Genomic DNA, 26,904 nt, shown 5'->3' on the forward strand with positions numbered 1-26,904 from the left:
AAAAATACCCACGCACGTCTGTGACGTGCCAGTCTTTGACGTGGAACGTATAAATTTTTTTTAAATCTTTAAAAAATAACACTTTATTTCATACAAAATAATCTATATCTGTTAATTTGCTTAATGAAAAACAAGAACTTCAATTGCCTGCATATTTATGCAAAACGAAAATCAAAGTCAGTAAGACGCATAATTCCGTGTAAGAATAGATATTTAATTCCTTTTGATTAAAATAAAAAAAATTCAGAACCTTTGCGCATGCGAGTTTTACACGTGGATATCGCTTACCAAAATGACAATCCATTAATGATAACTTAAAGTTAGTCGCTGTGTTAAATTTAGCGCTGTGTCTTTCAAAGAAAAAAAAACAGAGATAAAAGAATAGAGATACAAAACTCTTCTCTAAATTCGTGTACGCGTGACATTTCCACTTCTGGATAATCCACTCTCCTTTTTGGGGAAAACTCTGTATCGAAGATAATCGTATGTGGGTGCACACATACATATATAAATTTCGAAAAGCCTCGCGCAGTGTTTATATAGATTTTCGTGAACTAGGCTGTTAAAAAAACAATGAACGGGAAGCGGTGATTGGCCGGGCAGAATATCAGGCGACGCGCCGACGATAGTGATTGGTCCGCCGGACGCGGCGCGATCCTCAGCTCGTGACGTTTTTTCACGAGCGGAATCGCGATTTCTCTCTCTTTCTCTCTCTATCCCGTTGCAACGCCTATTTCGCGCGTTACTCGAGCCCACGCGGTACTAACTCACATATACGTATGTATATACTATATACGCAACTCACCGGTGACGAATCTTGCGCGGCGGAGTGGCCCGCTCCTGCTTGAGGTTAGGTACGTCCTTGCGTTCCTGTTCTGTCATTCGAGTCGCTCGCTGTCACGCTGGTCTCGGCGAAACTCAGGCCGTTGCCACCGTTTCGAATATTTGTTTTAATTAATTTTATTCTCTTTCGCGAATCGATCACTGGGCGTTTTCCTGCCCGGGGACTGACGAATCGTGCCGTTTCACCGTGCGACTCTAACTTTTTTTTCCCTTTTTCTCCTCCACACACACGATCGCTATCATTGATTCTCGTTATACGGAGTAATACGGAAATTTAACGTGTATACCGATACCTCGTTGACTCTCTTCCGTGATCGTCGCGTGACTTTTCGCTCGCTTTTATCGATTGGCAAACGCACGTGCGGCGGATCTGTCTAAGACAGGTGTCGCGAAAACTCAACGAGATTAGATCGCAGTTACTACGCGCGACAACTAGAGGTCAGGTCAGGATTTGACAGGCGCCCTACGTGACATATGCGTTTCAAACCTCGATTTGTATTCAATAAAAATATTGATATAAGAAGACGTCAAATTGTATTCCGCGTCTTGGAAAAAAATATTTATATCTTTAGATAGTAAATGTACAAAGATATATTTCTCTAAAGTGCTCTTCATTTTCTGGTAAATAGATCTAGCTATCAATAATTATATCATAATTCAATAAGACCACACACATACACAGCAATACATTTATATGATTTTTCTCGCATTTTCTTTTTTAATATTTAAATTACCCGATATGTAATGAATCTTTAATTCGCCAGCATTTAATCTAATCTTAATTGTTATGTCAACTGATATATAATCATTGCCTTCTAATTAAATTTGATATTCTCAGGCTAAAGTCTCATCGCAGAGGCGTAAGCGTAAATTAGAAGAACCATGAGCGAAAAATTTGACGAAGATTTGAAATCTTATAAAATATTGAGCGTCGCGTTAAGTAGAATCATCAAGCATACTGCAAACAACGAATTTCGAGAACAATGTTTCAAAGTGTTGAAGACAGACAGCAGGGTTGGCGCGCAAACAGTTCTCGCTGCCAACTTATCATCGATTGTGTCTCACATTGGCCAGTTTAGTCAAGAAAAACGGAAAACGACGAGAAATAAAAATACGAAGAAACCGACAGATGACAAAACCCATTAGACATTTGCTAATCTAATTATTTCTTGTTTGTTCTCTCTCTTTAGCGGAGAGATATTACAAAATTTTATAAATATGTTTTATTATATCAGTGCAATATATCGAGAGAGACACTGCAACGAACACTCTCTTCTTTAGAAATAATAAATAAATATATAATATAATCAGAATTAAAAAAAAAAAAAAATCGATTTCGTGTCATTCGCACAAAAGTTGGCAACATTTATGACAGCCGCATCAAGTTGGATCAGGATTACGCTAGGTCAGGAATAGGTGGATAGGTAGAAATAGAGATAAGGTAAGGATAGGTAGGTAGATATAGATAGGTCGGTGGGTGGGCGGCGCAACGGAAGAAGCGTCTCTGATCGCGGAGAGTGCGGAGTGTCGACGAAAGTTAACGCGATCGTCGCGGCGATTGTTCACCGCGTCTCTCGCGATCGACGGTGATGCGGCGCGGAAGAAACGGCCGAGTGATCGGGACGAGGTAGCTGCTCTGGCTGTCTCGACGCCGTCGTTGCTGTCGCCTCGATAGGTGGCGAGGAAAATGGAGACGAATGGATACGGCTCGGAGCCTCGTATGTATACGTTTCTCTCCAGTCCGCGGTGAAGCCGTGAGGTATCCGACTGACAGTGGTTCTCAAATCAGGAGCGGCGTATCGGGTGGGTATTCTGACGCGTGGCTTTCTCTCGAGTCTGTCGGTAAAGTCGTCGTCGAGCGAGAATGCGGCCCTGTTTTTTAGAGTGGCATCAATCCGGACGCTTCGCGTCGCGTCGGGCCATCCTTGTCCCCTCTCGAATTTTATCCTCGTTGGAGCGTGCGCAACGTTCGGGCGTTGGGTGTGCGACTGAAAGAGAAAAAGAGAGAGAGAGAGAGAGAGAGTGTGTGTGAGTGAGATCGCTCGTGACATAATAGCTCCGTTATTTCCCCCGTGCGAGAGGATTTAGTCCGCACGCAGAGTGTGGCGATCCAAGAAGGAGGAGAGCGAGCGTGAGAGGGGGAAGTTGCAGAAACCCAGCTGTTCTCTCGCAGAGTCTTCGCGGGACTTTTGCCGGTGTGTGCGGGGAGAGAGATCCGATATCATTCTCCTTCCTTTACTCACGACTTACGCGATGTAAATATACTGGCGTCGTATATACTGTTTCGAGTCGCGTGTACGCGCGTATCCCGCTATACTTTATTACGGTTGCAGTTTCGCGAGCCGCTAATCTCGGCATATGGCCGTAACGATTCCGTTTGACGCTAAAAACCCAGAGGGAGACTTGCCTCAATCTTGAGATATTAAAAGCTTAACCCTACTTGTGCGTGTATGTATGTGCGCGCGTTGTGTGCGGATGTGTGCTTTTCGGGTTATTGGCACTTTCGCGCGCGCACAGAGAGACGTCCGTACAATAGACTCGCCTTCCTTAATACGCGACAACGCAATTCCGTTGGATCGTTTTTTTATCTATTAAAATATCAAATGTATCAAAATGAAAACATCTTGTGGAATTATTGAAAAGGAATGGAAGGACCAAATATGTTTATCTTATTTTCGTCGTTTGTGAAACGTTTCGCGAAACAGAGCTACAGTTAGAGTTTTTTACTTAGAACTTTTTGCTGTATTTTTATTTTTTGTGTCTGTGCTGGTTACATCGCATGATAACGCGACAGGCAGTATGTGTATGGCGAGCCGTTAGGAAAAAAAAGGGTCGCAGCCGGATCTCGTCTCATTCATGAAAAACAGATGTTTCCTGCCGCGAACGTACATACATACATTGCAGATGTACTCGTCGCAGACGTCAGAGTTATTATTTTCTCGTAGAATTTTGATCGCGGTTTTATTCAAATAGTAATCATTTATAATAATCTATTATTTGGAAAAAATGTATTGTCAGACAATAATGAAACATTGAAAGATCATTCTTTAAGATATGCAGCTGAAACATCTTTATCTGATCTCTTCAGTAAGTCTTTCATGAAATAATAATGTTATATTTATTTAAAGAAACTTCAAGAGGAAACATGGCTTGATTGAGAGGGATGTAAAAGCTCGCTGTCATCGTGGCAAAAAAAATTGTATTAAAAATCTGGATCCCTGTCCTCCTCGTTCTCATTTGCAGAAAAGCTGCAAAAGATGCCTGGACCATCGACACAAGAGAGACCTCGTGCTCATCGACTCACAGACATCGAGTCTCAGACAGCTAAGGTTGTATAAGTTTAATATTTTATCTAAAGTATCTTTAAATAGTCTTAGATCAAATTTGCGATAGAATTTGACACACAAACTGAATTGTATCAATCCAGTATAGACAAAATGATAAATTGAGAGATGATTTTTGATAAAGGTTTACTCAGTTACAGCTGCGTAAATTTGTATGTGAAATAAATAAATACATATATATATATATATATATATATATATATATATATATATATATATCATTTGGTTTAAAAGCTGGAACTACGTAGATTTGATCATTTGCTGATGTTATTATTCTTTATTGTAATCTTACAGTATATTTATGTCAACTTGTCTTTTTGCAAATGGAATTGCAGGGTTTGGGTGGTAATCGAACGGACGATTTCAGCACACCTGTTAGTTCTGGCAGCAATATGAGTAGTATCGCGCGCTTCCCGAAACTCGACGAGTGCGCTCATTTTCATTACGAGCATGTTGAACTCAGTACTTTAGAGGTAAGATGCTAAATGCGCGAAATATGCACAAGAATATAATAATTCAAGATACAACTCGGCTTTCAGGTATCTATCAACGAAGGATCTAACAACGATTCAGAAAGCTACGCCGTTCGAATAACATCTGGAGATGCGTGTTGGACGCTACAGAGATCCTACGATAACTTTGTCATGTTTGACAAGCAATTACATCGTTGTATATTCGACAGAAAATTCTCTTCTTTAACGAAGCTTCCAGATGTTCGGCCAAAAAATACCTGTGATATACTAAAGGATTACTTGAACCGATTCTCACAATTGAATCATGAGGGTTTAAACTGTGGTCCAGTGCTGAATTGGTTACAACTCGATAATCGTGGAAGAAGAATCCTGGTGCCAGAGTCGGATTCCTGCCCTATAAATACTCCGGCCGTTGCCGCGGCATACGCCGTGAGGCCTTACACCGCTCAGGCACAAGATGAGATTTCCTTTCAGGTAATTTTTTCAGTTAAAACGCTTTTGCTTAAAACGTTTGCATTAATTAAATCACGGACTATACATACGAGGATAATTTTGGATGATGACTGATTAAAGCGTGATTTACATGACAAATAGGTAGGCGACATGATATCAGTAATAGACATGCCTCCGGCGGGAGAAAGTACGTGGTGGCGCGGGAAGCATGGGTTCGCGGTTGGATTTTTTCCAGCCGAGTGTGTTGCCGTGATCGGTGATAAGGTACCGCGTCACCTAACAGTTTCGACGACAGTCAGATCGAGATTACCGGTAAAGCCTGTGTTACGAAAACATGGCAAACTGATCGCCTTCTTCAGATCTTTCATATTGAATCGACCATCGAGGAGAAGATTGAAACAATCGGGCATACTGCGGGAGCGCGTATTCGGTTGTGACTTGGGAGAACATTTGTTAAACTCTGGTCAAGATGGTATAAATTTTGATCGTATTTCTTAGATCGTATTTATTATATCAGGTCAACCATGAAAAAAAAAGAAAAGGATTACTTATTTTTCGTAGTGCCTACTGTGCTGATGTGCTGCGCGGAATTTATAGAGAAACATGGTCTGGTCGATGGTATATATCGTCTTAGCGGCGTAACGTCCAACATTCAAAAATTGCGGAACGCCTTCGACGAAGATCGGGTTCCGGCCTTGCATTCCGACGAGAGTATTCTGCAAGATATCCATTCGGTAGCGTCGCTGTTAAAGATGTACTTCAGAGAGCTGCCGAATCCGTTATGCACGTATCAGCTTTATTCCACTTTTGTTAGCGCGGTTCAAGCTAGCAGCGATGCTGAAAGATTAAGACGTATGAGAGATGCGGTTAGAAAGTTACCACCACCTCATTACAGGTACTTTGTCACACTTTCTTATTTCGTTGCTGTTTAAATTTAGGTAATTTATTTTAAAATGAATTTTTTTGTACGCGTGCACAGGACACTGGAATATCTGATGCGTCATCTGGTAAGGGTGGCTGCGCGTGGCACAGAAACAGGTATGACCCCGCGCAATGTGGCTATTGTGTGGGCGCCGAATCTCTTGAGATGCAAAGAACTGGAAGTGGGTGGCGTAGCGGCACTTCAGGGTGTCGGTGTTCAGGCGGTCGTGACGGAATTTCTAGTCTGCTACGCAGAGCTCATATTCGGGGATGGTCCTGTTGGCAGACCAAAGTCATTAGCGATCACCACATCCACACGATTGCTTACTCTGGAGGAGGCGCGCAATAGAAGCCTCAGAGGTGAACCTGATTATATAGAAGTAGGAGCAGGTCCAGCTGGCTTACCGTTGCGTTATCACACGGTCATAGAGTTGCCTCGCAAAAGGAACGGCTCGAAACGATCACCTTCGCTAAATTGGAGAGCGTTATTCGGCAGAGGAGCTGTGGGGAAAACGAGACAGATCGGTACGCCACCGCAAGCGGAAACAGTGCCAAGTTCCTTAAACTCCCTGCGACGATTGAGACCAGTCAAGAGCGCCGATAGCTTGGACGGCGAGGACAGTTTGGGTCCTCTTTTAGGAGGACCGCCTCCTACCAGAACCTGTGGTCACAGTCGATCTGTTTCGCATGACTCGTATTTTGATCATTTGGCGGACGCGCCCAATGTATCCTCGCCATTAGATCTCTCAGAGATACAACTTAATTTTGATTTAGAAGAGCGAGAAATGAGAATGCTTTCGGAAGAAGAAGGTGGTGGAGTGGCGTCGGTGGAGGCTTCGCCACGTCGACAAAGAAATGAAAGTAATCAATGCGCCGCCGTCACCGGTGGATCCAAAAGAAAACGATCTCGTTTAGAAGAAAGACTACACTGTGATGTTGAGCTGCGTTTTATAGATAGCCAAAGTCCCGATCAGGTAAATTACTTTAAATTGCCTCTGCTATATATAGACACATTTATACATATATATATATATATATATATATATATATATATATATATACATACGTACATACATACATACATACTAATCTCTCATATCTTTCAGGTTATGGTAGCAACGAACGCGGATATACACAGTATCGATACACCATCTCCGTTACCAACGCCAGGTTATTTACCATTACTATCGGAAGCCTCTACACCGTTAACGCCCGCTACGTTGCAAGGCACATCTCACTCTACGTCACCAATAGCCAATAGTCCCAGAATAAGTTTCCGAAGTTTCACTCTGCCGCTAGAGATCGGCGATGAGCGTGATGGGAGTAGCACGAATAAGTTGAAGGAAGCTAGCGTGTCATCTTCAGAAAAACTATCGGACTCTAGCCACAGATTATCGATAAACTTAGAAGACCGGGATAGGGAATTAAGATCATGCGAGAGAACTATGACGACTTGTGACGAGCGCGTAGAATTGCGTGATAGAAACGTAACCATGTCACTTTCAGATGTTGAAAATAAAGCTGCGAATCAGTCGAGCGCGATTGCTTCGATTTTCAACAACACTATGGAGACGACGCCATGTAACAGGTTGTCTTCTTTATGTGAAGAAACGAAATCTGGCGGAATTACTGTATCTCGCAAAGACACGATAGGTGGATCGAGCTCGCTTGATTCCGTAAAAATCTCGTCCAAGTCATATGACGAAAAGGAAAGCGCAGTGAAGGAACGTAAGACTACCGATTTATCGGATAACACTGCCGTTGTAGCAAATTTGCCGAGGTTGTTGTCCAATACGACCGATTTCGATTCTCCAATGTCGTGCGAGCAAACTCTCCAGGAATTGCAAGAATCTGGATTTGTAATATGTGATAATTCCGACAAAGTGTTTAGCAATACAGAGAATCCGCGCGTGGCGAGCAACAGTAACGATTCTGGCGACTGGGTGATCATCGGAAGAACAGCGACTGGTTCCGTCGCAACGCCGATCAGTGAATTGACTAGTCCCAACGATCCCTTTTCGGAAGGTGGCGCAAATCCGACGACGTCTCCGGAAAATGATTCCGAAACATTGTTAGAACTTACCTCAACCACCGATGTATTCTGCATCGGAGTCGACACGAAATCGGAAAGTCGCATATTGACGCAGGAAAGCGACAGGATGATACTCGATGTTACTGTCATAAAGAAGAATCATGGACACGAGCGGGAAGATTGCGCAAACGATCCGCAAACGAGTTTCGATATCGTAAATGAAGGTAATCTCTCGGAGCACTCTCATTCTCGACTGCGTGATCGAGAGAACGGTAACCGTTACTCGTGCACGATGGCAGACTCGAATCAGGAATCTAACGCGAGAGAGCGGCAACAGCAGGTTCGCGCGTGTTATATTGAAGCTGATAACGCGAATGTATTTGGTACGAATCAGAACGATGTGAGCGGTGAAGAAAAGGAGGTGTTCAGAGAGACAGAAACTTTCGAAAATTACCACCGTCTATCGAGCACGCAACGTTCCCTGCACGCCATAAATCGGCCAAGATTTTCGGATAATTCTGAGGATGATCGGAAGAGGAGCACGGTTTCCATAATCCAGGGCGATCGTGAAAATGATCACTGTTCAAACGAACTGTCAAACAAGTGCCAAAGTTTTGGATACAATAATACACAAAAACAACAGACTAATAATACGCAACAAGTACGTAAAAGCGCTTCCAAACGTAGCGATGAAAGTCACAAGTGCGTAGCCAGTTTGCAGACTAATCAAATGCAAGATAACATTGAGATGAGAATTCCTTCGGAGAACGCGGCCGAACCCTGCGAGATCGCACATGCACCGGAAGGCGCGTCCGAGCTGATGGAACGGACATTGAATGCTTCAAGTACGTCCCCGACCGCCGACGATACCGTGGTTCTACGAGATACCGCGGCCATCTTGCAGGAACTAGCTCTGCAGAGATTATCCGGAGGAGCCGCGCTGGGAAATGCGTCCACGAGAAGAAGATACGAGAGCGAGACTGCCAAAGATCGCAGGAGCTTCGATTCGGAAATCGGCCGGGAGATTGTCAGGGAGAGAAGGATGAGACAGGAATTAGACTGTGCGAGGGGCAAATCCGAGGAGTCGTCGCAACATCTGCCGCCTTGTTTGCGAGCGCGTCACGCGAGAGCGACACGTGCGGCGTTGAGTCGATCGCTGGACGAGGCCAAGTTTCATCGGATGACAGGAGAGATTCCGACGTTGTCGGTGAAACAATCGTCCGAGGACGCACAGCATTGCTCCACGCCTAATGTCGGCGGCAGCGGCGGTGGCGCGGGCTCGGGCGCCTCGGAAAAAATTCAACTGAAAAATCTCGGCGGTTTGGATCTGGGCGATCCGCAATGCAGAGAGAGAATCGAAAAGTACAAAGAGGAAAGGAGGATGTTCTTGAGGGACAAGTATCGATCGGAGAGCTTTCGCGGAATTTCGCCCAAGGCGACGGAGGATGACGGCGAGCAAGCATTGTTAACCAGGTTGAAACAGAGAGCTTCGAGACCTTCCCTTCATTGATAAAATTCTTTATTCTTGCTCTCTAAAGTAGTAGTATAAATAAGTTCCAGAGCAAAAAAGGTAATGTGTGAAGAATGCAATATTTATTATCTATCTGCATTTTAGAAGAGCATAAATTATATAGAGAACGGCTATGGAATTACTCGACTATGTGTGCGATCAAATTTTATAATTTTCTCTTAATTATTGCATTATTGTTTTTTAAAGCAGCGAATATATAAGGCAACTAACTAGAACGGAACATCGAACAAATATATATCTAAATGATAATATAATAGAGATAATTTCGCTATCTTAAAAATTCCATAACTCGTATATTTTTATTGAATTTATATCTAATGTGTAAGATTCATGCTAAAAACTTATTTGTACTACTCACGAATGCGAATTCTGCTGCATTCGTCGACGAATGTTATTCCTGCTTTTGTTGCGAGCTAATTGAATCGCTTTCACTTGAATCTCATCGGTGCCGCTGCAAATGATATCGGCAGCAAATTATGACGAGAATGATGAAACATAAGTTACTTGAGAATCTTTAACTCGTCTTCGCCATTGTTAGCTGAATTGTATGGACGCTTTTAAAGCTGATAATTTATTACAAACTCAAAGATATTTACCTTTATTATTGTTAAAAGTATTAATAACGATTCTCTGTAATTATTATTATTATTATTATTATTATTATTATTCTCTTTGATTTTTTTTAATATTTACTTCTATTCTTTGTACTGTTATGCTAGAGAGAACGTATAATTGGATTGCTTATTGTATGTACCAGAATCAACAATTTTGTGTGGGTTCTGATGACGTCAATATGCGAAATGTTAAATTCACCTGTTGCTCTCATGCATTGCAGATAGTAAAGAACATTTTAGTAAAGAGTATTTTTTTATAGAAAAAATAGAAACGTATATGTTTCTTAGAATCTCTAATTTTTTTTTTTGTTTTTGTTTTTGTTTTTAAGTTTCTGTATAAACCACGTAAAATCTGGTTCACGTTATCTATTTCATATAGCTTACGAAATAGTTGCGTTATTCTATGTGAGAATAATTGTTGACGGAAAAATTCGTGCATTGAAAATCTCTGGTACATACATGAAGTTTGAATAGTTCCGAACGGATTTACGCGCTTACGACGCTTATAATTAGAACGTTTTTTGATTCGCGCGTCAATGTTATATCCTAATTATGGACTGGTCCATAATGATACTTTTTTTTTTGAAAATTTGTTAATATTTTTTTTCGGTTAATTAATATGTACAACATATTTGTATAACAAAAGCGCGCTTATTGAAAGGCTTGCTTAAAATCAAGATTACTATCGAGAATAAGCAATTTTCTTAAAAATAAGTGCTTATCCTAGAGAGAGCGTATCGTACGCCGTTGTATGTGGCCTCGCGTTTTATTATTATTATTATTATTATTATTATTATTATTATTATTACTATTATTATCATTATTATTATTATCATTAAGTTTCAATCACTAAGCAGTAGTTTCTCGTTTAGCTACCTCACCATTCATCTCACCGCTATTATGGATGAAAATGTGACGCCACGCGACGCTCAGTTATATTTTACAGCTATATTTTTAATCCAGCGGATTTAATTGCCATCTTTCTCCCATTTCCCTGAAAAAAGAGAACAAATATTTTTTTTTATCTGCGGATATTTTCTTTTTTTTTCCATAAAGACAATGCGAATGCGTTTGTTTAGGCAACGGTTTGTGAAAACCATTTGACAAGACTGGGGCAACAATTTTATCGAATATGATTTCAGCCGTGCTCTATTGCCGTAGACGTATTGCGAACAAAACTGCATATTCTAATATCTGATCTCCCGCAGATACTCGTGGCATTTATAATAGATTAGAGAGACAAGTCGTAAAATTGTTATTTCGCGCAAGGATGTTAAAATTTTCTTGCGAGCGTATAAGAGAGGAAAAAAAGCGCCGTTATATATTGTTAAAATCGTAATTTACCCGTATATAAAACAACGATGCTCCCGCCGAGATTTTACTCAATATGTACTTTTAATTATCAGCATCGATGTATTGCGGCGTTAATCAGAGGTATTAATTAACCGATTTTATCTCGAGACACCTTCCTAGCATCGTACCCTTTTGCATGTTCGTGTACCTTGGCTTGAATATTTCTCGGTCGAATAGATCTCGGTCGCGAGAGATCAATGCCTGTAAGAACGGTATGCAAGCACATATATATATATATATATATATACGTAGTAGCGCGTATATTTCCGACATTTAATTATTAATGCATAAAATTATATATATATATATATATATATATATATATATATATATATATACACACACACTTAGAGATTTTTCGATAGCGTCTCTCTCTTCCCTGGATATCCTTTAAAGGATGTAGTTTAATGGCCTAACTTTCTATATAGAGGTATCGTAGACAACGCCCTTATACAAAATAACCCCTTTACAAACGAGGTACCTAACGACGAAGAGATATACTTGTGTGCACAATATTGATGGGCAACAATAATACATCCGCGAGCGATGTGTATTTTTAATAAGTTGAGATTCTTGCGATTTTTTCGCGAAATATAATCGTAGAGACTCGTTAGGATCCGTATTATTAATGGCGCGAAAAGGGAGAGAGAAAGAGAGAAATGATACGGGATATAAACGTTTCAAGCCATTACAAGTAAAGTTCTCTCTATAAAAAAAAAAAAAAGAAAAAGAAAAAGAAACCGATACACAAAGACTAATTCTGTAATATTTAAAGGCTAATATAGTAATCTTGTTTTTGAGTGTAGACGGCTCACGCCTTCTCGCTGGCTGGGCGCATTTCTGTCCCTTTAGTTATAATCGTAATAATTGTTTCCGTTATATGAAAGACTACACTGTTTGTCGATTATAATTATAATATATACAAGAGTTGTAAAAAAAAAAACGTAAAATAAATATAAATGATGTAAACATTGAAAAAGAAGAGAGAGAGATGTTAAATAGACATTTCCAAATATATCCTTTAAATACCTCTTTGTGCATCAATAATTAATAGCGTGGTAATATAGAAGAATAGAGATACTAAACAGAAAAAGTATCAAAACTGTCATTTTGTTTTTCGGAATTTCAAACTAAAAATTTATGTCCACACAGAGATATAGAACGTTCCCTGTCGGATTGTATCACAGTTTTGACGATATAATTTCCAACTTTGAGCAAATGTTAGTATTAATTAAACAATCTGGCCTATGGCTCAGCGCAAAACCGACGTATTAAAAATCACGATAAAAAAAAATAAATAAAAAGAAAGATTTGAAAATTCTTGTTTATCATTACTATATAGATTCTATAATTCGCCAGAGAAGATGGGAAAAAATCCCTACGATTTTCAGATTTTTAATTTAGTATGCAAAAGAGCAATAGATATATAAATTATTCTCTTATGAATAAATTAAGCGAATAAAACTTGCCTTAATAAAGTGTGATACTGAATTGCTGCGAGATAGAGATTTATCGATTTAGGTATCTTTTTCTCTAATAATTAGAGCGTAATCGTAATATATGTTTCTTTACTTTGTCAAACTGGGTGTTAAGACGGTCTGTCCGCTCTCATTGAGCCTCGATTGCTTTCGAGCGGGTTCATCTCGAGTTGCGCGGCAAGCTCGACTCTCGACACGTAAAGGACCTTCAGTCTTTACTTCTTTAAACGCCGGTGATGGAGTGGACGGGGAAAGGGGCCTCTCGACCGACGGCGGAAGAGGGACGAGTTCGCTTTTATATCGTAGGAACGAGAGCCACTCGAGAGGCCAGGAAGCGTCTAAGGTGAGGGCAACTCCGTGACTATCGTCGAATCTACCGCGGCAATTATTTTTAAACACGCCGCATAGATAGGGATCTCGCGCCAAGTACCGAGAAAGAGAAGAAGACGCGCGGGGGTATCGCGTCTTTATTTATCTTTTTTATGTATAAATAGCTCAATTACGCGCTACTGCTATACCCAGAGACAATCGGCCGATACAACACGCGTTGGAAAATTGTCGATAAGAAATAGCGGAGATAACGGCATTTTTTTTCTCCACGAGCGCTTTCATCCCCCTCGCTTTCGCCGCCTCGGCTCTCGCCCTCTTCTCGCCTCCCGCGTTTCACGCTCGCTCCTTTCCACGGGCGCGCTTTCACGGTGCGCAAATCGAATCAGAACGCCCCCGCAGGGTCGACGACAATGTTATTTGTTAGCGGAAGCGTCGTAGTAACCGGAGGTTGAAACGAGGCCAGATTGCCACTATGATCGAGTTAAACGGCACGTGGGCAGTAAAACGCCGCCGTTGTCTCCGCAACGAACGTATCCTCTCCCTCTCCTTTCCTTCTCTCTTGCGCGCATATTTTTTTCTCTATTCGATCTTCGTTTCGCGAGTCCGCAATTAAGCAGGAATTTTTCGTTGCCTAAAAAAAAAAAAAAAAGAAAAAAAGAATCAAACGCGCGGCCGACGAAAAGTCTCGTCGCGCGCGCGCGTCCAGGTTGACGGCTGAAGGTTTTAGGCGGCTTTATCTCGGGGAGATCGTTGGAGAGCCGCGGATTGACACGCGGCGACGTCTTGACAGCTTGTTAGGCTAACAGTTTACCCTCGCGCACCCCTCGCTTTCTCCTCCTTTACCCCACTTTCAAGCGGATTAAATTAATCTTAGGCGGATATATCGCCCCCCCCTCCCTCCCTCTCTCTCTCTCTCTCAACTCTATTTGATAAATCATTGCTCTCTCGATCGAGCGATTTGCATCGGTCAAGTGCAAAAATGCCGCTGAATCGCATACTATATAGATTAAGGTACCTTTGCCTACATGTTACACGTTCACGAGGCTACATTCCGGGCTACATCGATAGCCGAACCCCGGTGACTGAAAATAATGAAAGTAATGGGAACACGCCCACTGCATTTAGTCCGCCGAACTAAAGCGCGCCCGTACTCCCTTGTCGCCGTATCAACCCCTTCCACACGTAGGATCCCATACTGTGTGTATGCCGGCGGCTCTCGTCGGCGCCTTGTTCGCTCTCCTGACGCTTTCTCTCTCCTCGTCCTCTACACTCTCTATATTGGCCATTGTACCTGCCACTTCATTGTCCTTTATTTCATTATTTTCGCCGCATTCCGCTCTCGTCCCCCACGACGGTCGCGCGAATTCTCCCCCTTTATTTACGCACTGTAATAATAGACGTCTTAACGGAATCTAATAAACGTCATAAATGGCCCCCGTGATCTCATTAGTTTACAAGCTTACCTGGCTAGTCGACCGGCGCTTTTCTTCCTCTCCAAATAACGCGATAGCATCTTCCTGCCCGCCGCGCATCAAAGGCCGTCTTCTCTCTCTCGCCCGCGCTTTTATTGTCAAAGCAGTACGGGGGCGTACCCGTTTCATTTGCGAAAATAATCACGACGAGCCAATCGGACGTATCGCATTCCAAAGCAACACGCATTTTCTCCTAAAATCCTTAAAAAGCTACGCAGAAAATACCAATATAAACGTCAATGTATAAACTTCTTCCTCTCTCTCCCCCCACTTGTTGAAAATGAATCTCGCGAACAGATCGTCGTCATCGTCGTCGGCGTCGAGGCCACGATGCGCGCATCTATATCCGATGTATATCCGAGAATGTAGCCCGTGATTTCGTCCCGATAACACGATTACGATATTCTCTCCTCCTCATCCTCTTTCCGCGTCCCCTTCCCCGCGCGCGAGAAGGGAAACGCGGTGAGGGGTGTGGGATAGCCGGAGGAGGGGGCGGGGGAGGAAAGCGCGGCACCGGCGCCACCCTCTCTCACTCTCTCTATACGTATCCCGCTGTCCCCGACAGCCGAGAGAGTAGCTTCGCTCGCTCTGATCCCTCGCAATTACTTCCCATTATCTGGGTATTAGGATTCACCCCAACTGGAAGCACGACGTGCCCCTATGCCGCTTATACAACGAGACATGTCGCGCGCGCGCTCGTTGGAAAATCCTACCATCCGTGCTCCACTGCAATATTGTAGCTTTTCTTAACAGGTGTACCTGCTGTCCGATCTAATGTCCCGGCAACAGGTAGCAAAAACAGGACGCGATCGTTATTATGGCGATAATTGTAATCGCGTGAAATTACGCGGGATGTCTCTGAAAGATCTGACAGCTGATCCCGAGGATAAAAATTATTAATCGAACGTGTAGCCGAGAAAGCTTTCGAGCAAGAAGGATTTTTAAGATATTAATGATAAATCTTCGAGAATTTATGTATTATCTTGAGATAATTATTTTATATGAATTTTTTATGTCAAAACAAATGTTCAAAATGGCTTCCTGGAACAATGATACACATCTTAAAATGTTTTATGATGGATCGTCGAACATAATTTGCTCAAAACACGATCTTCGTATCTGACAAGTGAATTTTCCGAAATCATATTATGCGTAGATTTTAAACAATTTCCATTTTGAACACTTGATTTAATGCAAAATTCATTTAATATAAAATATGCGATAATTATTTTAATGGAAGATAAATTCTTGAAAATTTATTATCAATTAATAAATTCATATAAAAAATAAATTTGCGACAGTTATTTATAAAAGGTAAACTTCCAAAAATTCATTCTTCCGGTTTGGCTCTTCAATCTTTCAGAAACATGCTATATATGACATGATAGTCAAATTTATTAATTGTTCTCGATTGCCGTTGTAACTATGACAAACAAGCCTCAGCGTCATTAATGGAGCAAATAGGATCCACACTCGCAGTCCCCCTTGTTTCCTCATATTCATCGGCTCGTTAACTTTCGCGAAAATGTCCCGAGGAGACACCGAAATGTCGCGTCGACGATTAACGAAACGATTACGTAGAGAGACCCCGGGCGTCGTTACGCAGGACGCAAATTAAATGTCAATGTCGACATATTTTTGATATACGTTCCGGGAATCTCGTTGTCGTCAAACTTTTATGTTATAAATTACGCTCTTCTAGAAAAATCGATGCCGATTCTCTCTTCTCCGCACACACAAAAGAGACACTTAGAAATGTAATTTAAAAGAAAAAAAAAACTATTATCTAGAGAAACGATCGAGGAAGAACAAACGTATACACACATATCGCGTTATAGAGCATGATAGTTTAATTCTCAACGAAAACCACGGCCTATTTTTATACACTTGACTATAAAAGGTAACAACAGACCAAATACCGTATTTCTCTTTATATCGTATTTTAGCTATATAAAAAGTAGATTTCGGGAAATACCGGGGATAAAATTCCAGTTCCATCCGGCGACGATTCCGGATCCATCGAATTCGCAATGGCCGTATATAAATACCTCTCAAGGATATAAGACGGTTGCTTTCATCCCTTTCTCTCGAACCGGACGATCTCTGTGGAATTCCATGATGTTCTCCGTGTTACGCGGCGAAGCTTTAGCTCTTAAAATTTCGATAAATCCGCTCGAAACATTCTATCTCGAACGTGCGAGGATTATCTTTTTTTCTTCTCTACGTATATGTTGCCGTATTATTCCGGGTAAGAAAAACGAGAGGGAACATCTCGAGATCAGAACATGTCTCAGCGATGCGTCGGACGTTGGGCGGAATGTTGGCTGTTGCCGTGCTGATGATGCGGTTGATGATGGAGGCCGATCAGGTGCGGGTGAGGATGCTGCGGATGAATCGTCGCGTGATGGGTTCTCGGCGGCGTCCCGGAGCGTCTGGACGGAGCGCCGCTCCGCGTCGACGTTGGCGTCGATGTCGGAGTCGGTGCCGGCGTCGCCGTCGGCGTCGGGATCGGCGATGGCGTCTCGTCGCCCAACACGTCGATCTCGTCGTCGTCCTCATCGTCGGAATCCGCGGGCGCGTCGCTGCTCGCGCGCGATTCGCGCCCGCCGCTCAGCGAAAAATCTACCGGACGTTCTGTCGACACAAATTATTATCCATCAGGGTTTTTTAAGAGCCTCATCCGTTCCCAGACTCGGGAAAAAAGATCTTTATATAATCCAATGTAAATATATATAATTATACATTGAATATCTCTCCTATGTTTTCTTTCTCTCTTGTATAATCTCTGTCCGTATATATATAATTATATATTTATAATAATAACATATAAATTGATAATATATGGAAATTATTTCTTCAAGTTTTACTTAAAAAAAAATCAATCTGTGAAATCTACTTTTCTGATTATTTTTAAATTATTTTTTTTATTATTTTTATTTCCTTTATATATACAGACAGAGATTATACCGGAAAAAGAAAATATATAAATATTTTTTTATATATTATTAATGCTTCGCCAATGTATATTTGCGATTTCGTTTTGCTTTGAAGGATACGAGATGGTCGCTCTTATTCTCTCGAAATTTGAATGAAAATCAGATCCGCGCCTACGTCATCGCCTACGGCCTACCGATAGCCCTTAACAGCGAACAATCGAGAATATAGAGATCTGACCGAGCACTTAGCGGGTAATTGAGCAATTTTCTCCAAGACAGGGGTGTAGGTAGCGAAACGAGACGAGAAGCGAAAGAGAGAACGTCGCCGAAGGAGGGAACGAATCTCTCCCGGGGTTCCTTACATAGCCCCGGCCCAGTCTAAAGACGCCAAGGCGGTCTTGTACGTGCACTTGTATCACACCACCCCTCCTTCTCCACGATATCTCTCCTTCTTGGTCGCTACCAAGGAGACGTCTATGTAACTCGGTTAGCCCACCCCCTATCAGAGAACGGAGCCATCTTGTCTACCGAGGCGAACAACTTTATATAGCATACAGAATGCTACGCGCGGGTCAAACTATTTAAATCGCTCGAAATGGTATCTCGTGCGCGGTCTCGTTAAACGATCACTTTTATATCCCAAAGGATAAAAAGGGAAATAAATAAAAAAAAAATATATATATATATATCATATTTGTTACAGCAACTCTGGACGAAACTCTCCTCCGCGAGTTTGTAACATTTGCGATGCGTGGGCGTCATGCCGGACGAGCGATTACAGTAATATTCCCGGAATGCGACACGCATTATTACACAGATATACGGTTAATGATTATAGTTCCTCGCGACGTAACCACGGTTACGGTCTGGCTAGTTAAGCCAGAACTTGCGTAATTTATTGTCAGCGGTATTTTGGTTGCGTTATATGCAGATATCCGCCCCATTAGCGTGACAACGGGGAAGTATTTAACGACAACCGACCGTTATAACGCGCGGCTGGTCCCCGGGACCAGATTAACCGATAACTACGGTTTATTAATCCCCGACGCAGCCGCGTCTGCGTATCGACTCGATCCATAGTTTGTTTAACATTTCGAGTTACATGTATATGTATATATATATATATATATATATATATATATACACATACATACAGATATTATTATGATATTATATACACACACACATATAGCCCTACTTCTCTCCTTCGTGTATTTGATTATTACTATCGCTATTAATGCCGTATATTATGATATATCGAGGATTACATGCGCATTTCACGCCAATCTCGTGGTGCAACTCATAAAAGTGACGTATGAGCGTCACTCTTATATATATATATGTATATATATTATTTTTTATCATAGGCAGTGCCAGCCATTCATGAATTCACGCTTATCTAGGACGTAGTGTCATTAATCCAAATCAATTGACCCGCGGCGCGGGAATATACTGTTCGCAGCTGTTTATCGAGAGGTCGATACGCGCAGATTTAATTTAGCGACTATTAAATTACACGTTGCGGAAATTCCGCAGATACCGATGATTGCGACGTCTCTCTGAGCATTATCATTTCATAAGCGCCTCGTGCGAATCTATTCCAACTTACACTTTGCTTGCTTTGCCGGAATCGTGCTTGTATATGCAATATAATCGTTGTATTTCCGTTAATTTTGTCATTTGATTCTAATTTTCGCTGCGCTGGAAATTCGAGTCAAATTTTCGCAAAACTTGATCAAACGAAATTTGGTCAAAATGTGGATGCAACTTACCAGCAGGCGATGTAACGGATATCGATTGTTGTCCCGAATTAGAATTGCTCCCGCTACTTATATTCTGTTTCCTCAATTGCTTCTTATGTTTCATCCGCCGATTCTGGAACCACGTTTTCACCTGAGTCTCGGACAAGTGTAACGCAGCCGCGAGCTCTACCCTTTCGGGCGTGCTCAGGTATCTCTGTATCTCGAATCTGGCTTCCAAACCTGCCAGTTGTTGATCGCTAAACACCTGAAATTTTAAGGAAGCAAATTATAATATCTCGACAAAGTTAAAAGAGAGAGAAAGAAAACGTATATTTAAAGCGCTCTGGGACGATACTCCCTCAAGCGCAGCTAAAACAGGAAGGTACAATTAAACTAATAAATTAAAAACAATTAAAATATAAATATATACATGTGTATCATTTTTTACATGTGAATATGTATTGTTCTCGTGTGTATATACCTGAATATGTACGCGAATGTGGTGAAAAAAATCCAGCGAAAAATATGTATAAGAGAAAGAGAAAGAGAGCGAGAGAAAGATAAGTTGCAAAATAATATATATAGCAATACAAAATCAATTTATATAACTTGGATTCACATCTTCAGCTATCTTAGAATCAACAATTAATTATTGGATCAATTTAGAGCTGCTGGTTAATAGAAATTGATACAAAGTTTGGATTCTCATTTTCGAAAAATAGGGAAGATCGATTTGCGAAGAGTCGGATCGATGGAGAAAGTGTACTCACGGTTCGAGCCTTTCGTCGCCGACAGTGCTTCAAGGCCGCTAGCTCCCCGACCCCCGGTACCACACCGACTCCCATGCCAGCGCTACCAAAGAGCGGTCCCAGGAAAAAGGCCGCCGCAGCGGGCGGCGCCGCGGGATAACCGGGTAACAGACTAGCAAACTGCTGATATTGATGATGCTGCCCGTGTGCGGATGTCGACGTCAGATGATGCTGATGATGTAATTGATGATGATGTGGATGATGGGGAGTGACGGTGCCACGACTAAGGATATCCTCGATGAGGAACGATGTCCTGCTGGCGGAGGTTCCGTTCTGACCTGGTTGTGCTTGTTGCTGCTGACAGGTGGAAGACTGCATCTTCCCTTTCTCGTGCTCTGTACACAACTCTCTGTACGCGATTAGAGCGGACGTTTCGCGATTACATCCTCGCCACGATCTTGTAATTAAAGCGAAATCTTCATACCATCTAGATAGAAGGACGATGGAGAAAAATATGTCACTTTCTCGAAACCAGTCACTCTCTTTCCGTGCACATCGGTCTATAATGCACGCGCGCACACCTCAGCCTGGTTGGCTAATTTAGGCGGCGTTCATCTCGCGAAAATCCCGAGGTCGAATTGATCGCCGTGAGATCAAAGCACGAATCGCGAGGGACTCACCAGCCCGTTCACTGTCGTTCGCCGACAACGTTAAGGGTCGCGTATCGGTGCGCTCGCGGTACGATTTCAACCCCCTGTGCGCGCTCATCGCCCCTCCCGTCCCTCCCGCCGAGGAAGAGGGTGAAGGCTTCAAGTCTATCAGAGGCCTGGCGTCCCCGCATTGGCCGGCGTCGCGACGCTCGTCGTCGCTCCGGGTTGGCTCTGCGCGGCACTCGGGGCGGGACTCGGCCGTGCGTTTCCATGGACACGGAAGCTCCAGAGTATTCATGAATTCGACGTTATACATCCCTGCAAGGACGGGAAGAGGCTACGGAGGAGGAGGAGGAGGAGGAGGAAATACAGATCGTTCTGTATCCGTGCGATTTTCTCTCTCCATTCTATCGTTCACCCCAACACGTACATAATAATGCAAGAGTACGCGTAAGAGTGTACGTTCCCCGAAAACCATCCACTCGCTTCTCCGATGGTGCGTCCGTCCGTTGTACGTTTCGCGACGCGACGACTCTCGCGTGTATACATGTCAAAAAGGATCTCTCTGTTTCCGTTTCTTTGTACATGGTACGATAGACAAAGTTCCACAATCTGTCGAGTGTTTTACATTTTTTTACTCGCCCGCGATTGGTGAAAATATCGTGAAACGCGGTCTGGAATCTTCTCGAATGTCTTGTTATCGTGCGTCGCGTCACATCGTCGAACATGACCAAATCCTTCGGTCGATATCAATATCGAATCTTGGACGAACGGGGAGAAGCGGTGGATTAAATTACTTATCGGATCATATGGCGCACTCTCTTCAAATGGCGGTACAATCTACGCGCTGCGTCATCTTCGTAGTAGATGATAAACAACATGTACAAGCAATGCGAGTTTAATAGAAAACAATGATAGCACGTTCTATTCAATTATCGTCTGGAAATAAACATATAATAAGCATAACGTAAAAATATTAAGGAAAAAAAGTCAAAAATGGAGAGAATATGTAAAAGAAGAAGAAAAAGGGGATGAGCGAAAAGAGGGTACCTTTATAGTTTAGCGGTCACGTTAATCTCGATCGGGCTCTCTCCGAATCTCCAACACAAACGTCGTACTATCGCGACGACGACGAGAGCCGGGGTATGATTAGGGTTCGAGGGACGCGTGTCGACATTTAGACGGGGTTGCTCCTGCGATTATTGAGTAAATTAACGTCGCGGTAATTGCGTTACCGGCGCGTGTCCATCCGTCCGCTCGGCGTCGCGTCACCTCGCCCTCATCCCGTAGCTCCCTTCCCCTCTCTATACTACTGTGGCAGAGCCGCCCTCCAGCTAGCTCGCTTGTAAAGCCGAAAATCCATCGTGTCCGAAGTTTCGACGGAGGCTCGAGACACGTCCTTTTACCTAGCTCTCGTGGATCCTCCGGGGACTCGTTAGATGGAAAAGAGCGGCACGCATTGATTTTCAGATTGTTTATTACATAAAGCCATAATAAACTCTACGCGTTTCACTAATGCGCTCATTAGAACGGAATGTACATATATATATATATATATATATATATATATATATATATATATATATATATGCGCTCTCTCGATGTGATTGAGAGATTTATAGCCTAAGAAAATATATATAAAAGATATTTGAAAAAACTATATTGTTAGACTAGACTAGATATTTTCAATACATATACATGTCATATGTACTACGAATTTCGCTGCTGTTTGATAATGAATATAATCGCATCTTGCGTCCATTAATGTTTAAAAAAATATAACAAAGAGATTTTTTTTATCTACCTTAACATATTAATGGATATGTGGGGTTATCAAATATCATCGTCGTTGGAAGCGCGCTTATAAAAGGCGCGCGAGAAACTGGCGGGACCCTGCGAATCGCAGAAGAAGAAGCCGCGTCGCCAGAAGATGAAGAGCGCCATGCCGACCGGAATGGCAATGAGTAGGCCGATCAGCATCCCTACGAGTATCGCGGCGTCCTTCTCTGGTCGCGCGTCGTACAGATCTAAGCAGCGTAGATGTCGTCCGGCCAGGGAAGCGAGAGTCTTACCCGCGTGTTCCGGCGGCGCGGAACAGGTGAGCTCGTTTACTTCGGCCGTCGCTTTCTGTTTAGCCGCGTACTCCGGCAATATGGTTCTGATCTATGAGCGAAAAAGATTTATCTTAATCGTCGAATTCAATTTTTTCACGTAAAAATTAGTTTAGGTATCCAGCAATGATAAAAACACTTCTCTTCCTCTGTCGATTTTTTTCGCGATCGCTTAGAGTCAATTATAAATTCATTGCATAAGATCAGTATTTTGAATTAATCACATTTATATTTTTAATCGCAATAATGTTTAATAATTGCTTTTTTTTTAGATAAGTTTGTATTGATACTTGGCGTGCGTTTAAAAAGATTTTATTTTCGATTCCGTCGGGACTCACCAGATATTGATTGCGACAATCGCAACTCCAAGGATTGTGCATCAGATGCAATTCTTCGAGTCTGTCCCATCTGTCGAGGAGTAACATCGGCAAGATTCGTAACGCGTTAGACGATAGATCCAGTTTCTTTACCAACGGCCACGACATCCCTTCACCTGTCTACAAAATTGCAGATAATCTTCATGTTATTAATTTATCGCATATATTTCTTTCCGATTAATTAAGTTCGATATACCGAAATCGCAATCGCGTATTCCCCGATCATTTCCAATTTCTTGCAGTTTCGCACGCGGAGATCTTCGAGGCCGATTAATGCTGATAAGCCGCCATTTCTAATCATCGTCAAACTTGGCATGTTGCACAGACTGAGCTCCCGTAGTTTCGTCAAGTTGGGAAAAGCGTTCGCACTATCGATAATATGTATCGGATTATCGTCTAAACTCAGGTATTCCAAGGCTCCGGCTTCCTCTAAAGGACTGGGCAAAACTCCGAGCTCGTTGCCGGCTAAATTTAGTCTCTTTAAATATCTACAATCAAGAAAAGAAATAGTAAAATCTTGAGAAATGTTCATATTTAAAGATACTGGTTTTACAAAATAAAAAAAAACTACGACACACACACACACACACACACACATATGTACACAGTCTCTCTCTCTCTCTCTCTCTCTCTCTCTCTCTCTCTTTCTGATGTAATGAAACTACGCGTCTTCGTATTTCTTACTTGGCATTATGAAATTGAAGATTTGGTAGTTCCTTCAACTGGCAATAACTGATATCTAATTCCCGCAAGTACGATAAGCTACTGATAGCTATAGATGTACGATAGTCGAATACGCCAAAAGGATTCCCGGAGAGATTCAACACTTCGATGTCGGTGATGTGCTCGAATACACTCTGATGCAACCAGTGGAGTATGTTATTAGCTAGGTTCAATACTTTTAACGGTAAAGGCTCATACGCTTCTGGTTTGAACTGACCCTAAAACGGAAATAATAAGCTTGTCTAGGATAAACGGATAGAAAGACGGGAAAGAATAGAAGACAAGGACAGAAGTTTTTTCGAAGTTTTTTCAATTGATAAAATAATTAAATGATCTATTGCAGCATAAAAATAAATATAATTGCAACATTTTTATCAGCTTTATTTCTATTGAAAACTTTGATTCTAAAACTAAATATTATCTTACCAGATCTGAAGAATTTAGGAGGATTTTTGATTTCATAAATTTCTCATGAATTTACTTTATCAATTTAAGCCGAATGCAAAAGAAGCATCAAGTTTACTATTTTCGACTGAATAAATAATTTATATACTTGTTGACGATATATTTTTAAAATCTAATCGGAGAAAAAATGAAGAAAATTTCACTGCTATTCAGAACAATGAAATCATACATCTAAACATAAAATTTATAATTAAAATTAAAAGTTTTCGTCAAAGAGTATTTCTTGCTAATCGATGAATCATGATCAGACGAAAACTACGTTCGTCTCTTCCCGATATTAATGTATTAACTCGCGATACTATCTCTCGTTACCTCGAAAATATGCGGCCGTAGCTGTTCTGACGTGATCTGGTTATTACTCAAATCCAATTCGGTAAGATTAATGAGCTCCTTAAAAGCGTGACGATCGATCGTGATGATTTGATTTTTTCTGAGAATTATCTTATTGACGATTATCATTGGGAAAGGCGTGACGTGTATCAAGCGATTTTGCTCGAACGAAATCTCTTTAGCCGTTACGTTCACCCACTGTCTGTCCTCAAGGTGATTTTTCAAATTTCGATTACTGCAGTTTACATTGCCATCTAAACACATGTAACGTTTTTAATATTATTATCATAATTATATAATTATTAATTTCTTTTAGCATCGCGAGGCAATTTAAAACAAGCTTTCATTATACTTGAAGCGCATAAGATGAAATATTATTTTATTAAATGTCATATGAAACAAAATCTTGAATAACAAAATTTTGACGTTTCGACTACCTGTACAAGCGCACATGGTGCATAAGCTCGCTGGTTCCGGCGTAGAATTTTCAATCTCATTGTCATTCGCATCTGCAGTCAAATTTTTTGTAACAGTGTTCTCGCACTTTGCCAGAAGAAATAGCGCGAGCAGAGGAATCGATATTTGGAAATTCATCCTTATAGCGGAAGGATGATAACTGTAAGTTCTCTCGTTAAACGGCGTTAACTGAAACTGGCCCAACCGTATCTACGCATCTTTGCGTACGATAACAAAGTATAGTGATAAGATAATGCTCGATAATTACTCATCGCTCGAGGCAGGTGAGGGAAATAGCTCTTTTCTCGATAATATCCAAGTCGTAAAGCGGTGATTTTATATTTTTATAACAGCGCAAATCATGCCATTTATTCATAAAGTATAGAATCTAAATTTGAAATCGCTAGATTTCCTAAACATGTAACTTATCAGTTGCTTTCCATTTACATCAAAACTCGGATAATTCTCACTTGTGACGTCATAACTCAGTTGAATGCAATTCTTTTTGAAGCTGAGAAAGTGAGGATTCAACTGAGTTTCTGCACACGATCGAGACCACCGTGTGCTTTAGTAAGTCTAATAGACTCACATGGAAAAGTAAGGTTATGAATCTGCAATATCACTTGCGCGTTCCTTTTACTCAATGAACAATTGACATTTTATCTGAGTGTAAAATACTCACATAACTGAGTGACACAGTATCACTTGAGTGCAAATGGAAAAGCAACTATTGTTTACTATTGTTTATTATTTTATATATCGGTAAATATCTTGTGTAATAGAAATTAAAAATATTTCTTACATATATGATAAGCAAAGCGAAAAATCTATTGGTGAAATATCTAAGGGGGTTACATATACTTTTGAAAGATGATTCTTTCGAGTAATTAATCGCCAATTGAAATCGCAGTCCGTTAAAGTGGCGATCGATTGGTGAGAAAAAGTGGCGCTTCAATGTCAAAATGATTATCAGTGGCATCTTCAGCAACTTCGTGGAACACGAGACAATTGATGAACTTACCGTCTGTCATCGAAAATCGTACGAAAAAAAATGTATATATAAAAGAAAACACATATTTCATGAAGTATCAATCTCTCTTAATAGAATGACAATTTTACGCTTTAATAATTATAAAATAAAGTTTTAGCTCGACTTTCTTGCCTCTTAAAAATTTTAATGTAATACATGTTGCGCATTTCATTAATATATCTTCAGAAAAAAAAATCATTGATTATAGCTATATTTTTTGTATAAAATGCTAATTATTCATTTTTATTAATACATATACCTACCATATAAATAACAACTGATATATCCAGCTATAAGCTAATATATCTAATCATATTGTTCGGAATCCACAAATTTAAACATGTCAAAGTCTTGGTTCCTCTTTATCACGAATTATCTTTTGCTTAATTAGATACGCGGAAACAGAGAAGAAAGTGAAGATAAAGTAAAATGGAATGAAATACCATGAAAATAACGCAATATGTTCAAGGTGAAGTGAATTCGAAACGTAT

The 26,904-nt window shown here is 41.2% G+C and overlaps 4 protein-coding genes across 11 annotated transcripts in view; 1 reads left to right on the plus strand and 3 right to left on the minus strand.

Moving 5' to 3' along the window:
* LOC126852436 (acetyl-CoA carboxylase) overlaps window positions 1-1,304 on the minus strand; it is a 13,624-nt gene extending 12,320 nt beyond the window's left edge. For 2 of the 4 annotated variants that reach the window (XM_050597264.1, XM_050597261.1), the window contains exon 1: window positions 806-938. Coding sequence is in view for 1 of the 4 variants with exons in the window: in XM_050597265.1 (XP_050453222.1) it covers window positions 806-882 (77 nt within the window). In the remaining 3 variants the exon portion in view is untranslated. Of the gene's footprint in view, window positions 1-805 lie in introns of all 4 variants that reach the window. The other 2 variants (XM_050597265.1, XM_050597263.1) reach the window with 2 other exon arrangements.
* LOC126852438 (uncharacterized) lies at window positions 718-12,546 on the plus strand. 5 transcript variants are annotated; one of them, XM_050597271.1, is made up of 8 exons: window positions 718-854; window positions 3,972-4,172; window positions 4,523-4,660; window positions 4,727-5,134; window positions 5,255-5,585; window positions 5,675-6,008; window positions 6,093-7,008; window positions 7,141-12,546. In XM_050597271.1, exons 2-8 carry the CDS (start codon window positions 4,101-4,103, stop codon window positions 9,574-9,576), a joined length of 4,635 nt encoding a protein of 1,544 aa, XP_050453228.1. In that variant the 5' UTR covers window positions 718-854; window positions 3,972-4,100; the 3' UTR covers window positions 9,577-12,546. The 5 variants fall into 5 exon arrangements, with proteins under 5 accessions (XP_050453228.1, XP_050453224.1, XP_050453227.1 ...); XM_050597267.1 differs by lacking the exon at window positions 718-854 and adding an exon at window positions 2,322-2,646; XM_050597270.1 differs by lacking the exon at window positions 718-854 and adding an exon at window positions 2,322-2,561.
* Window positions 12,547-16,716: 4,170 nt separating this feature from the next.
* LOC126852177 (brain-specific homeobox protein homolog) lies at window positions 16,717-21,039 on the minus strand. Its single transcript, XM_050596677.1, has 3 exons — window positions 20,293-21,039; window positions 19,553-19,787; window positions 16,717-17,478 (listed from the first exon to the last, which is right to left on the minus strand). Exons 1-3 carry the CDS (start codon window positions 20,647-20,649, stop codon window positions 17,135-17,137), a joined length of 936 nt encoding a protein of 311 aa, XP_050452634.1. The 5' UTR covers window positions 20,650-21,039; the 3' UTR covers window positions 16,717-17,134.
* Window positions 21,040-22,380: 1,341 nt separating this feature from the next.
* LOC126852168 (leucine-rich repeat neuronal protein 3-like) lies at window positions 22,381-25,614 on the minus strand. Its single transcript, XM_050596659.1, has 6 exons — window positions 25,365-25,614; window positions 24,910-25,181; window positions 24,094-24,350; window positions 23,606-23,897; window positions 23,371-23,529; window positions 22,381-23,084 (listed from the first exon to the last, which is right to left on the minus strand). Exons 1-6 carry the CDS (start codon window positions 25,519-25,521, stop codon window positions 22,755-22,757), a joined length of 1,467 nt encoding a protein of 488 aa, XP_050452616.1. The 5' UTR covers window positions 25,522-25,614; the 3' UTR covers window positions 22,381-22,754.
* Window positions 25,615-26,904: the final 1,290 nt, after the last annotated feature.

This window comes from Cataglyphis hispanica, chromosome 10 (genome assembly GCF_021464435.1).
Source record: "Cataglyphis hispanica isolate Lineage 1 chromosome 10, ULB_Chis1_1.0, whole genome shotgun sequence".
In the NCBI taxonomy this organism is placed as follows: domain Eukaryota; kingdom Metazoa; phylum Arthropoda; class Insecta; order Hymenoptera; family Formicidae; genus Cataglyphis; species Cataglyphis hispanica.